At 40.1% G+C, this 13688-nt stretch overlaps 1 protein-coding gene across 4 annotated transcripts in view; it reads right to left on the reverse strand.

The window, feature by feature from the left end:
* Positions 1–13688, reverse strand: part of myo18aa (myosin XVIIIAa) — a 66056-nt gene that overhangs the window by 28788 nt on the left and 23580 nt on the right. For all 4 annotated transcript variants that reach the window (XM_067607658.1, XM_067607659.1, XM_067607657.1 and 1 more), the window contains 11 exons: positions 13484–13628; positions 10497–10667; positions 9570–9660; positions 8996–9188; positions 6446–6532; positions 4460–4598; positions 3805–3964; positions 3526–3712; positions 2311–2536; positions 2037–2146; positions 779–844 (listed from right to left, as the gene is read on the reverse strand). In XM_067607658.1, coding sequence (XP_067463759.1) covers positions 779–844; positions 2037–2146; positions 2311–2536; positions 3526–3712; positions 3805–3964; positions 4460–4598; positions 6446–6532; positions 8996–9188; positions 9570–9660; positions 10497–10667; positions 13484–13628 — 1575 coding nt within the window. The remainder of the gene's footprint in view (positions 1–778; positions 845–2036; positions 2147–2310; positions 2537–3525; positions 3713–3804; positions 3965–4459; positions 4599–6445; positions 6533–8995; positions 9189–9569; positions 9661–10496; positions 10668–13483; positions 13629–13688) is intronic.

A 13688-nucleotide genomic window follows, 5' to 3' on the forward strand; every position in this document is an offset into this window, starting at 1 on the left:
ATGTACATGGATGTGCTATTTGTAGACATGTGGCAGATTTCATCCCTTCAAGAGCCGTGATTCCGCTGCTATAAGGTTATTTGAGGCTGGTGTAATTGGCATGCAAGTGAGACAGGTTGCTAAGACGACACTAGAATGGCCAACTGTGCTTGTCTACTTCTGAGCCCATTTCACACTCCAGTGTGGCACCACATGAAGCTGCCTCCAAACCATTCTTGTGTCATGTGTTTTAAAAGGGCCCTGTGCACTGCACATGTCTGGGAGCATAAGTTCCACTGTTTTGTACATTATTGTTTCCTTTGATTTCCTTCTTGGCTGATGGCCACTTTCCGGTTGATAGGATTAGACCTCAGTGTGCCAAGCAGTGTTTACTGTGATTACTTTACAACAGTCATGGTGAAAAACAAAGAGGGCCATCAGTTTGGAGAATTTGCTCTAATGACCTGAAAAGAAAGAGGGAATTACGGTCACGTAGTCGGGCAGCGTATAGACATGCCTCGCGGGTAGCGACTGCTTAAATGACTGGAAGAAGAGGCAAGGCTTGGCATCTTTCCAAAAGAAAAGAAAATCAAACAGTCCTCTAAAAGGGACAGGTGTAATGAAAGACACACTCCTCCAAACAGTGCCCTTTCAAAAAAAAACAAGGATATAAAGAGCCATGTACTGCAGCCAGTGTGTAGAGCTTTAATAGGAGTGAAACTGGCAGGGTTTCACAGCAATGCTTTATTCAATAATTTTAAAGCAGTTTATTTGTTTGTGATGTGGTGGTATTACTCACCCTACTCAGCCCCATGTGGTAGCTGCTCTTCTCCAAATCCAAGGACTCCAGTAGCTCCTCCACAGCCTGGGTAAAGGCACACATATACATAAACATACACACACTTTTAGTCTTTCAACTGCTGGATCCAGTGGGAACTTCTACTGTCACGGCAACAGTTCAGTAGTCCACAGTTCCTTTAAGTTGCCATGCTGAACTAATGGCACAGTGCTGGTTTCCCTCTTCTCTGACATCCATTCCCGACTGTATTATGTTGTGAAAGTAAAACAGGAAGCACAGGAAAAAGTTTAGCTCTCCCGAACCTCCCGACCCCAACCACAAACCAATTACAACTTTTCCCAGAGAATCCACCTGTGCCTGGTTTATTCCTCAAGACCCCCCCTTGTGGTATTGGCCCTACTGCAGCTTTGAACACACACAGACGTACACCATCAGCCAGCCTGGAGCCTCTCCATGTCCTTCTACCAGCCTGTGTATACTGTAGGTGTATTGTTGTCTCAGCCTCTTCTCCCTACTTGAGCCTCCAGCCTGAAAGACCACATCTAGATTACACCAGGAGGGGTCTGCCACGAGCACTGAAGGGCTTTTGTTTGCTAGTGTTTCCACAGAAACCCAGCTCCAGTACATTGGCACAGGGGAAAAGAGCTTTCCTCTCCCTCAACCCCATTCTTTCACTCTCTCTCTCATTTCTCTCTAGAAACAAACTTTTGTATTTTCTTTTTCTCTCTCCACTGCACTTCAACGGGGGGTTTCTCTTGCAGAGCACCAAGGCACAAATGCACACTGCTCCCTCATTGATAGTTAACCTCTGAGAATAAAATTCACACCAGGCTTCATCTAAAGGTTTTTTTTTTCCACAGTCATTTGTTCATACATTTAAAGCAAAAGCACTAAAAAGGTAAAGCACCTCACTGTCAAAGCAATGGGGAAAAACCTTGGCTGCTACTTTCCAATTCCCAGATTACAAAAAATGATAACTAGACCTGCTTGAATGGTATTTCGAAAGCTCTGAATTCAGCAAAGCACTTTCTAAGTCACAATACTGATCTACCTCTTTAACAGGCATGATACGGATAAGGTTAAGTTGATTAGATCATTACAATAGCTCTGATGAATGAAGGTTTATTTCTCTGTCAGTTGGCTGCTGACAAATCAGGGGCAGATGCAATGAAGCTGTCTCCTCACACCATTAATCTTCACCGTGCTTGGCCACTGGCAGAGCTGTACATTTTACTCCCTCTCTCGCTGATTGACTTACTCTCTTCTCGTCCTTCACTATGTAATTCCTGCCATGCTTCTTGGTGAGGTGCGGTGCCAGCACATCGAAGCGCCGTCGAAACTCTGAGAACACCATGTGATCAGGGTAACCTGTAAAGGTCAGTAGTGAATAACAAAATTATATTCTGGAAATGTTTGTAGAGTATAATAGACATTTTGGAGGGGACCTTTTGAATCATTTTTTTTTAAACTTGGTTAAGGAGGTTTGTATTTCTATACCAGTCCTTAGTATGTGATTTAAGCAGCTATCTCACCTTGCCTGTGGATCCGGAGAGCGTCGAGCAGCTTGGAGCCACGCAGCTGAGCACGGAGCAAAGCTACATCTAGCTGCATTAAGCCAGGATCTCCACTCTCCCCTTGAGCCTCACATTCCCCACCTTTGAACAGTGATCCACTCAGAGCCTTGAGGGCATCTGCCTTGGGCAATATGCAGTGAACAAAGTGAATCCTGGACCTCCGCACCATGTCAAGGAGAGCATCCTAGAAAAAACAAAGGCAGGGCTAGGGACTATGCTGGAAACAGGCCAACAACCAATGCAATATCTTCCACTGACACATCTACATATACTCTGATATGCACACCCTACAGTATTACGTTGTATATTTGTGCTTTAATACCCACACAGGGGTTAAATCTACTATCTACCATCTATTTTTTGTTCAAGGTTAGTCCGTAACACTACAACAACACTGAAAGACAGATAATAAAAATTCTATTTTTTTTTTCAATCAATTTTTGCTGAGAAATACACACACTTTCATGTTGATTTTTTGTGTCATAGAGTAGTATTGTATCTTGATGTTTCCAAAAGTTGTGTTTCCTGCTGCAAGAGGACACTGTTCACCACGGTTTACAGTGAAAAAGGTCTGGAAATTCCTGGTTTTATTGTTATGGTGTTGGGAATAATGTTCCATATGTACATGTTAACCTGCTTATCTGAATACTATACAATGGGTTATTCTGATATTGTTTGGTAAATGAATTACTGCTAAAAAGTTGTTGAACCTTTGTTTCCCTCGTGGTTTTTGCTAACTTTCATTTTAAGCACCTTTTTTGAAGAACAAAACTCATAGCATGCCAACACCAGTGACGCCTAATATAATTTTCCAATTTAGCTCTGGCTGCAGCCCAAGTTCTGGCCTTGTTCCCATCCATTTTATTTAAAGCTGGATTAAGCAATTTGTGACTGCTATAAGGTCCAAAGTACACTACAATACAAATTCACAACCATGAGCCCTGAGCCAGCCTGTCAAGTTCCTATTGCTAACCTGTTAGCAAAGAAGAGGGGAGCCAATAAATGAAAAAAGCTGCTCAGATTCAAAGATTCTGTATCTTTGGAAGTACGAGCACATCCCAGGGAGTCAAGCTGATTCATTGCCTGTGTCAATTATGTTTTTAAATTGAGATGTTATATTTAAAGGTCTTAGTTTTTCCTTTAGTTGTTCCTTCCCCTCCTCTCCTCTCTCACCACTTGAAGCTTTATCTGGATGCACAAGGACTTCTTCTTGATAGCAGCCACCCCTGAGGTGAAGGTCTTCCTCATGCTAGTGGCCCGTCGCAAGGACAGCTGGGAAACACCTTCAAGACCTGCTATGGAACCGGACAGAACGGTGGCCCCGCCCGCTCGGCCCATGAACAATGAGCTGATGATCTTCCTGCAAGATATACATTACCTCAGCCTGAAGTATTGTAAAAATCATGTAATAACCCACCAATGACAGAGTCCTCCCGTATGTGTGATGCTTACTTCTGGGAGTCCTGCAGGAGGCTGGTAGCATTATTAAAGGCAGGATTTTGCTTGGCGTAGTTCAGCCACCCGCGGGCATCATACTCCACCCAGTCAGTCCCGTGACTGTGACCCAGCAGGAAATGATTATTCTTTTCACTCTTCAAGAGGAAAGTGTGACCTGATGTAAATGCAGAAGACAGTGTGAGATTCCCTGGCTCTTGTTCATATGCAGATAGATGACAATAATTAAAAGTCTCATTTGGGAGTTTATTGAAAATGTTTATCCAGACTGCAGGAATGTTTTTATCAAAGCATGCTGATTCATCATATCTTGATTACTCTGAAGTCACATATTTACATACACTTTACTGATAGCGTAACAATTAAAGACAACCTGTTTCTGTTTCTAACCTAGTTAGTTATGGGCCCTGTGAGCCTGTCCATGCAGTTTTAATGTAAAATGTTTAAATCTACAGTACTGTACTGTCATAAATAATAATAATAATAATAATAACAAATAAATTATACTTAATAAATTATACTTGCAATAAATATTCCTATTCAATTTTAATTTCTGTCAATATCTTTAAAGACTGCTATCATATGGTCAAGTAGAATGCTTGCCATGCTTTATATTCGCTGTGTTTATTGTGTGTGTTTGTGTTCCCCTCGCCTTTGCTCTCGCCCTCTGCAGGTCCATAGTAGCTAAAGAGACGTCCCAACAGTGTTTCCTCTGATCCCCCAGGCTGTAGCGCCTCCTCCTCCATCAGCCACAACATGCCCCGTGCCTCATCCGTTCGCACTGTGCGCACCTGTCAAATAAACACATGTGCACAGACAAACATGCGCAAAGGTCATAGGTCATTAGTGTAACCCCACTGTGGACACAAAATGTTCTGTTTGACCTTCAAGTGTTCAGAAGGATGATATACGAGTAGAAGTGACTGTTGAACTGAAAACTGCCCTGTACCTTTGGCTTACTTTCCATTTTGCCAATTTGACTCTCTAGCCTGTACACTTATTTTTTACTAATAGGTCTGCCTCAAAAGAGATTGTGTTTTACTCGCAGTCTCCCGTACATGAGTAACAAATGACCTTGCCACAAGGATGTTTAGCTTGCTTTAGCTATTTAATGAGAACGCATTGATGAATCAGAGGAAATTTCAGCTTTTACTGTTTATCCCCCTCCTGGGTACAGAAAAAAAACAATATGTTGCTACTTATGAAAGAACCTGAAATTTATCCTTCGAATGCTGGATGGTGGCCCCCTTTTGCCAGTGTTTCCTTAAAATATTAAATATTAAACTATTAAGTGTTCTCTGAAATGTCAGTAAAAGTAGGGTGCTGTGTGCTTTTTTTTGCAGTTTCAAAAGCAATGTGGTCCTTGCGCCCTTCAGCAGTTGCCGTGATAATAGCATCATCAATTTAGCTTTTCCTTATAATTGAAATGGAAACAAAAAGCTGTTCATGAATGCGGAGAGTGGCAGGAGAGAAGGGATTAAAAAGTAATAGAATTAGTGTGAACACAGAGACAAAAATAAAACCTAATTCAGCGTCAATTATCATGGAATAAGTGCATGAGAAACAATTTTGTTGTGTGTTTATATGATACCAAACAGGTAAATGGGACTTTATTATGGGCAGTGCAGCGCAAATTTATACTTTCAGCATTAAAATGCATACTTTGTTTCAACTCTTCACAGTTTGAATGGTGCCCCTTTTAGCCAAAGACATTGTGAATAAGTCACCATTGCTGCAGCAAGAATTATTTCCGCACTGCTCGGCCAGCTTGCTAACATTGCTCAGGCCTGAATTCACACAGGGAGCTTGGGAACCAAAACCACAAAACCAAAAACTGTTTTAGCAGCTATCAGGAAGTGACACTGGAGACATCCTTATCAGCAGTGCACACTACACTGGCTGCAAATACAACACAGAGTATCAGTTTGGAGGAAACATATGACAACTATGAGGCTTGCAATGAAATAAGCGTTGAGGCTGTTTGTGATAACGGACATCTGAAAAAAATATTTGAGTGAAAAAAAAAATCTTTGATCAAAATGTCTTTTCATTCTAAGCAGCAGATCTTTACAGTTTACTTTGGTTTTTAGTGTGATGTACTACAGTTCACTGCCTCACATGACATTCCCATTAGAGTGGGAACCCTTTAAAAAAGTAAAGCATTCAAACCAAACACATTGGAATTATACCAAAGTGATCTATGACTCTCTAAACTCTGCCATTTCTGTTTCCATGGTGCAGATCACAGGCTGCAAAGGTCAGACATTGATTTTCTTTCTTCTAGTCAATTCCCTAACCTTTCTTTTCCTCCTCCTACCCTCTCTTTCAAGTCTCTGCCAAACAACACTTTTCAATATTTGAAAACTCATATAAAGAAAACTTCTGAAGCTTAAAGATGATGATATTCATTACTGAATTTAATAACGGTGTCAGGAGATCACCATGTGAAAATAGATCATGAAAGGCACGCAAGTCCCCTCGGTGTTCTGAGAGGCAATCAGAGGAAAAATATTATACCAATACCAGATTTATGCATTAAAATATCAACAAAAATAAGTGACTTTGCAAGTGGGAAATCCAGTATAATATTAACACAAAAGTGAAGACAACAGACACATACAGTCAACACTGAACTTACCAGTGCTTGGCTTGAGGCTTGGTCTACCACTGCTACAGACAGAGATGTGCTGGGCTCTGTGTCATCTAAAACAAGCTCTATGTTCTCCTGGAGGAAGACAGATAGGCAGATTGACAGACTCTGTAATGACTTATGATGATGCTAAATAAAAAAAAGAAACACAATTTCCTCCACAAAATGTAAAAACTGTTGTTGTGTGAGAGTGAAACTAAAAGAAACTGAAAAAATAAATGGTCCAGATTTTTTTTCTTGAATCACATTTTAAAAGTCCTTCAGTGCACTTGCAATACAATAAAATATACAGCATATATAGATTACAGCATGCTAGGCAGCTTGGAGCCCCTTGTTATATTTTACACACATGCACACAAAATCCAAATGAACTACCTTAACAAAGTATGGTCAATTTACAATGACTGGATCATCTGATCCTCTTGCACTACTGAGCTCTGTATATTCTATTAGCCATGTCCATGAACACTGCTTTAGTTTCAACTGCCTGTACTATCTCAGCCTTGCACGCTATATTCTTTATATTCCTTAGTTTTTATTTATTTTATTTGACTTATATTTTTTAAACCTTAATTTTAATTTATTCTAAAGTTTAAATGTCTCTCTTGCATTTACACTCACTAATCACCAAAGCCCTGGGAATTTCATGTTATATGTAGTATTTGAATTGAAAAGTACAAATGTAACTGTGGTGAGATGACAATAAATGTCCTTGTATCCTTGTATCCTTGTGATACTTTGCAGTGACCATATATTAAATTTATGTTTAATCAAGAGGAACCTGATATTCACCAAATGGTAATGTAGATGACAAGGAATGAAACTATACTCAATGTGAGGTTGGATGTGAGGGTATCTCTGACTGAAGAGTCTACTGACCCTATTCAAACACAGGAGCTTTTCCAGGACTATGGACCTATGGAACCACATTTTGACCACAGGAACCTAGTTCTTATTTTGGCTGTAGTTCCCCAATGCTGCCATGAGCCCTTGGAGACCACATACATATGACCCCGGCTCCCAACCTGAATTGTGGGTGGCACTTTTTAAGTAAATGTCAACATCACAATTTGGGTGTCCATCACAAGTTCTCCAGACGAAACAGAAGAGTCTCGCACTGGTCCTGCTAACTATGCACACTGGTGCCAGTCATCAGTAATTAAAAATCTAAGTATCCATGCAGCTAGTGAGGGTGCAGGGAGCCGTGATAATTCTGGAGCAGGGTCTGGAATTTGTGAGTCTTCCCTGTGGAGGAAAGTCAGAGTGCCCTTTTCAGATATGAAGGGCACTGGGGGTTGTCACCGTCTGGCGTAATATCCATTAAAAGATGTTTATGGATATTGAACTGAAAAAACAATGGCATATTATATGGAAGGAAACTAAAAGTCACAACAAATCTATTAGAATAACAAGAACATTTGGCATTTACCAATACTATTTTTCTAATAGGTAAATGGAAAATGGAAAAGATTTCATTACTGTGGCAGACGATAACACTCCTGGGATAAAGTGGAATGAAATATACTAAATTACTTTCACCAGACCAAAACAGGAATGTAGCAGCTCACAGTGACAAAGTGCAGGCTGCACTAGAAATGTGGTGAAATGATGGCAGTGCTAATAGTGTGGCTGTGACGGATGCCAGTGTTGGAATTGACTGTGTATTTGAAGTAGCCTAAATGATTTTCAGTTCTCTGCTGTGGGGAGTCAATATGCAGAGGACATACAAAAACTATCCACACGGTTGCAGCACTCGACAGCATTTAATTCAAAAACATAAGGCACAGTTTAACCTGCCTGTCACTCCCATTGTTGATACTGAGTGCTGTTTTAAATGAGTTTGACCCACTTTTCAATGACAATTTCACAGCTATATTTTGAAATATACAGACAAGAAAGAATTACACTACACAGATGTATGCGATACTTTGCTCAAATTCTCTTTCTCCCAGGCAGTGAATGTGGGTGGTAATGTGGGTGGGAAATCCCAGGATCCATGTTCACAGTATTAAAAGTAACATGATTAAGACTTCTGGTTAACTTTAGTGTACTATCAACTGAGTTTTGAATTAGGATATTTTTGAGATTAGAGTTGGAACAGCAGTAATGGATGAATATATTTATGTTTGTAATGGCTGGTATTTTATCATTAAATATCTTCAATTCTCAGGGATGATTGTGCACATTTGTTGTGGTCCAGCACTGCCAGACAGGTTCCTTCATCAGGGAGCAACACCACTGCTGTGCAGCTGGGCGTGTCTCCCAGGCAGTTGTGAGTGACTTTACTTTGATCTTGGCAGAAGAGGTGAAGACTGGCATCGCTAATGAGAAGGTCTAACACATGAACTACTTTGGCTTGTCACAGCTTGTGACAGGTGGGAGGGATAGTGTATCTGATGTGTGAACACATACACAATTGGAGTTGATATATCTGAGAGAAAGCAGCAGACAAAGGGAGACAGAAGGAGAAGTAGGAGGAAGAAAGAGAAAATGAGAATGAGGCTATGTGCACAGTACAAATACTTCAAATGCCCTTACTTCCTTGTATCTCTCCAGCTCCTGAACGAAAGTACGCTGGTAGAAGAGGGTCTGCAGACGTTCTTGAGTATAGTTGTGGCATAGGTCCTCAAAAGTTGCGCCGCACTCACGCTTAGCCAGCCTTGGGTTTTGAAAGCCTGGAGTGTCCACAATGAGCAGAGAGCACAAGGAGTGCTGGCTGGATTTCAAGGCCCTGAAGCATACAGGGCAAAATCACACACACACACACACACACATGTTCACAAACATTAGCATTGCAGTACGTTGGACAATATTTTATTGATTACATTCACTGCATCACCCCTAGCCTTAACCTTAGTCTCTCCAATACATCCCAACTTTAACCCTCACTAAACTGAATCCTCATTCTATCCTAAAACCTAAGCCCACTGGTAAAAGCCAAAGAAATTGCAGAAATGTATTTTTTTTCAAGGTGCCAAGATTTAGAAAGATATCCACCGTGTCAAGCTAAATTAAAAGGAATGTGTATAAAATAATGCATAAGCCAAAAACATGACATCTTCAATTTGAGTATGATACAGCTTCAGTAAGGTACTGGAGCAGAAATACTAACCGGTTTATTAAAGAAATGAGGGAAGTGAAGAGTTCAGAGTAAAGCCCAGATGCCATGGCCTCTAAACACTCCATAGCTGTAGCCTTGGATCCTGGTATGAAAAGCAACCACAGACACAGACGGAATCAGAAACAGCCAGTTAACAACAATATCTCCATCAACACGGCAACCAGTTGAATTACATGAAAAAACACTTTGTAAGCTGTAGATGCTAGACTAAAACTAAGCTCACTAAATTTTCTTCTAAAGGATGTGCATATTTGAGCATATTACGCCCAAAGGCATTAAGTATTCAAATTGGGTCTGAAATTGTCTCTGTAAAGCAGTGTTATTGAGGACTCAGGTGTTTCTGAATTGGTCAGATCAAACAACACATACTCATGTCTGTGCCTCGCGGCAATGGCCACCTGTTAAGCTCTCCTAATTCATTCCACTATCTCACAAAATAGTGAGTTCATGACACCTGGGGGATATTTTCAAGTGTGCACACATCTGTGACCGTGCATTCATATTTGAGGGGAGTGAAAGATGAAACAGAGGTCAATCCTATCCATCCCTACTGTGATAGACTTTTAACTGTATCCTCATGTCCTTCAAAGTGCGTTGTGGTCTTGATGGAAGTGAGAGGACCTGCACATGTGAAAAATCAATGTGAGGCAATTATGATTTCAAGGGCAATGAATGAAGAGTGGATCCCAAATTGCTTGTCCTGACATAGTGTGTGTACTTATCTGTCAATAGCCATTGTAAAGCTGTGGTATTCATTACTAAGATAAGCTTTACTTTCTCCAGAGCATGCAATTTCCCTCAGGTGATGAGCAGAGGCATGTATGTGCACGTGTGTGTGGAAATAGTGAGAGAGTGACAAAGAGGAATGGGGGGCAGGGGAGAGACAGAGACTGTTGGTAAATGTGGTCTGTAGAGTACCTGCGTCTGCTGTGCCATTTTCGTCAGAAGCCTGGCGGATGGTGCTGGCTCTGGGCAGGGTGCCCTTGGCCTGGTGCTTGAAGATGGAGGAGGAGAGCTCCTCCAGGGTGCAGCCCAGCAGGTAGGCTGCCTTCTGGGCCCACTCATGACGTGCAAATTGTTTCCTGCCAGCTGAGACACGTGCATGAAAACCTCCATTAGCCCTTCTGCCAACTACCCCAGGCACAGGGCTAGCCTGGTAGCTTTTTGACAATCCTGTCTATGACAGGGTATGATTATGACTCTGGTCAAGCTGACACTGACACAGCTGGTGAGACCATGCACTAAAAGCATGCTCAAAATGTTGGTGGCTTGAATACATTTAATTATAGTTAAGGAAAAAAGACTTATCCACTAGCGTCTACAGCTAAAAGCCTCAATTGTTTTACATTTAAATAATGTGTATGAAGTTAAGTTAAGTTATAAATGCCCTTTTTATCATCTTGAGAACAAGAGCAAAAACTTATCATTAAGGAACACAATTCATTTATTTATACGAAGACTCTCTGTTGGAAAATACAAGTTTCTCTTTAATCTAGTGGCTGAGTGATAGAAACATGCAGATATGAGTGAAAACTTCAGTTTTAATCCACCATGAAGTGGTATCTTCTAAGACTTAAAAAATGAACTGGAGGATTCACACAGAGAGTAGTGGGCTCTATCTGTTCCATCAGCCCTGCAGAAGCCCTGTGTACTATTCATGATGATAAGCAGCATGGTTGTAAAGACAAGCAAAGACATTCAAATATTTGCTTTGATAGATATTTCCCACCACAGTCATTTAAATCCCAGTTAAACATCAAAAAGAGGAAATGGGGTTAGCCAATGTTACTGAATCAAACATTAATGAGTGTGTGACTCTTAAAGATAAATAAAAAAAACTACATATATACAATATCTGCACTTAAAAAGCATCCAGATTAACTGTGTAGTCAGCTTTTTTTCTATCTACACTTACTAGACATTAGTGTTGTCAGTACAGTATACAAAGCAAGTTCATCTCAGGTAGTGGTCCCTTTAATTAGTTTTAGTGGATTAGAGATCATTGCTGCCCTCTTGTGTTACACTATGAAGCTGAAAAATCAACATATTTTCTATAATATATTTTTTAATATAGATTTGTATGAGATAGTGAAAACATAAACTAAGTCCTTGCAGCAAAGACATTTTTTAATGGCACAGAGTATTTTCATGAATAAATTCAATATTCCCTCAGACGTGGAAACAGAATCTAATTGCCACCAATGTGTCAACTCTTGGTCATTACTTTTACCCTGTCATGCGTAGTTTCCTCATGAAAACCACTGTGTGTTAAAGAAGAGGACAGCAGTCCTATCAGCACAAGACATAAGTCACACAGTAATTTGCAGATCAGAACAAAGTTGTTTAGGGTCTGTATTCCCAAAAGCAGATGCTAAGCGGGACAATATTCGTTGCTGAAAATTTTAAAACTGTTCCTGGATGGTGTTATATTGCCATCAAAGAGATTAGCAGCCAGCTGGAGAAGATCACTGAAAATAATTTGGCAAGCAATTCTGCATAAGTGACTGGCAGTGACAGTGTGGACAGAAAGTGAAGAATGAACAAAATACAGAGCTACTGTCACTGCTAATATATGTTCCTTGTCATTTGTATATTCTATTATTCTATAGATATTCTGTATTTATTAACAGGTTATAAAACAGAGAAAGTCAGACATCATATTAATTGATTTGCAGTTCAATGCTACTCAGACAAAAACATTTGTTGTAAGATAGTACAGTATCCTTCAAGTGACTTTGCTAAATGTGCACATCAGATGTGCACCAAAGAGAGCCAAGTTAAAATATACTATATATACAGAGAATTCAAAGCTTAGGACTTGTGAGAAGTCAACATTAGATGTAGATATGGTGAATACCTTTTAAAACCTTTAACTGAAAAAATGTAGATAATTCCATTCTTGAAAAAGCCCAACTATTTTTAAGCAAGGGCCTTTCAAAAGTATGACTAATACTCACCTCAACAATAATAAAAATCTTTTTGACACATTCAGCCTTTTCAAATGACAGATATCTAATTTTAAAATGAAAGTCAAATACAGAGAGAGGCAGTTCTATTACTTCAGAGCAAAAAAACAATCAAATTCTCTCATGTTAGGTTTCATCACACAAATAGCTTCAAAGACAGAAACAAATCCTTGTGTTTAAGAGAACTGCCGTTCCTTTTAGTCCTAGATAAGATGTTGTCAAGACTTAAGGCCAAAATTAGATGAGTGGTTTTTTTCTGCCCTAGAACTGCAACAGTTTCCTAATTGAAGAGAGGTAGTTTGCCAGAGATTTCAGATGCTGTGGCTGTAGCACAAACACTGCTTTTGTTTATTTAATATGGTGATTCAATAAGGTTTAATAAAGGGAATCTGACACAAGCACAGATCTAATGAATGATCATACACATCATCTGCTGTATATGATCATTAACTGCTGTCCAAACTACTAGACCAAAGCCTGCAGGCAAATGAACTTTAATGATATGTCTATATGAATTTTACCGTTTTCAGAGTTCTCATATGGAAATGCTGTCAGTTCTGAAACCACAATGGTACTGTAATGACTGCTGCTATAGTAACTCAAACTGTTCCTTCCTTAAATGTTGATTTTTAACAATAGATCAGTGCAGTAGAGCAGTCTAACAACCTGTGCACACCTCTTAAAGTGCAAATGCATAATTCAGTTATCTGGATTACAGCTGTCTTGCATCATGCAGAAGATATTACCTACAGTGAGATAATGCAGGCTCAGGATTTGTGGCTAACAAATTCTAGCTTTTTAATAATGTACTGTAGTGTGCAATAATAGCCCTTAGCCTCTTTGTTACTGGTATGTGGTATTTTATAAATGACATTATCCTCACAAATAAGTGATGCAGCTATAGAATGGTAAATCATTTGGTTAGTTCAGCAATCTTACCCTTAGTAGCTCCTGCAGCGCCAAGATGGTAGATGGCCCCAAGGACAAGCCAGAAGGCCCTCTGCTCATCAGCACTGATCCCCAGAACCTTCATGGCTGCTTGCAGCTTGGAAAACTGCTGGCAGGCCCGCTGCTTATCCTCCGCCTGGCAGCACATGCAGTATATTCAAGAAAAATGCAAAAGTCACCTAATGCTCCTTTAAGT

The sequence above is a fragment of the Thunnus thynnus genome, chromosome 13, assembly GCF_963924715.1.
Source record: "Thunnus thynnus chromosome 13, fThuThy2.1, whole genome shotgun sequence".
NCBI classification, from domain to species: Eukaryota; Metazoa; Chordata; class Actinopteri; order Scombriformes; family Scombridae; genus Thunnus; species Thunnus thynnus.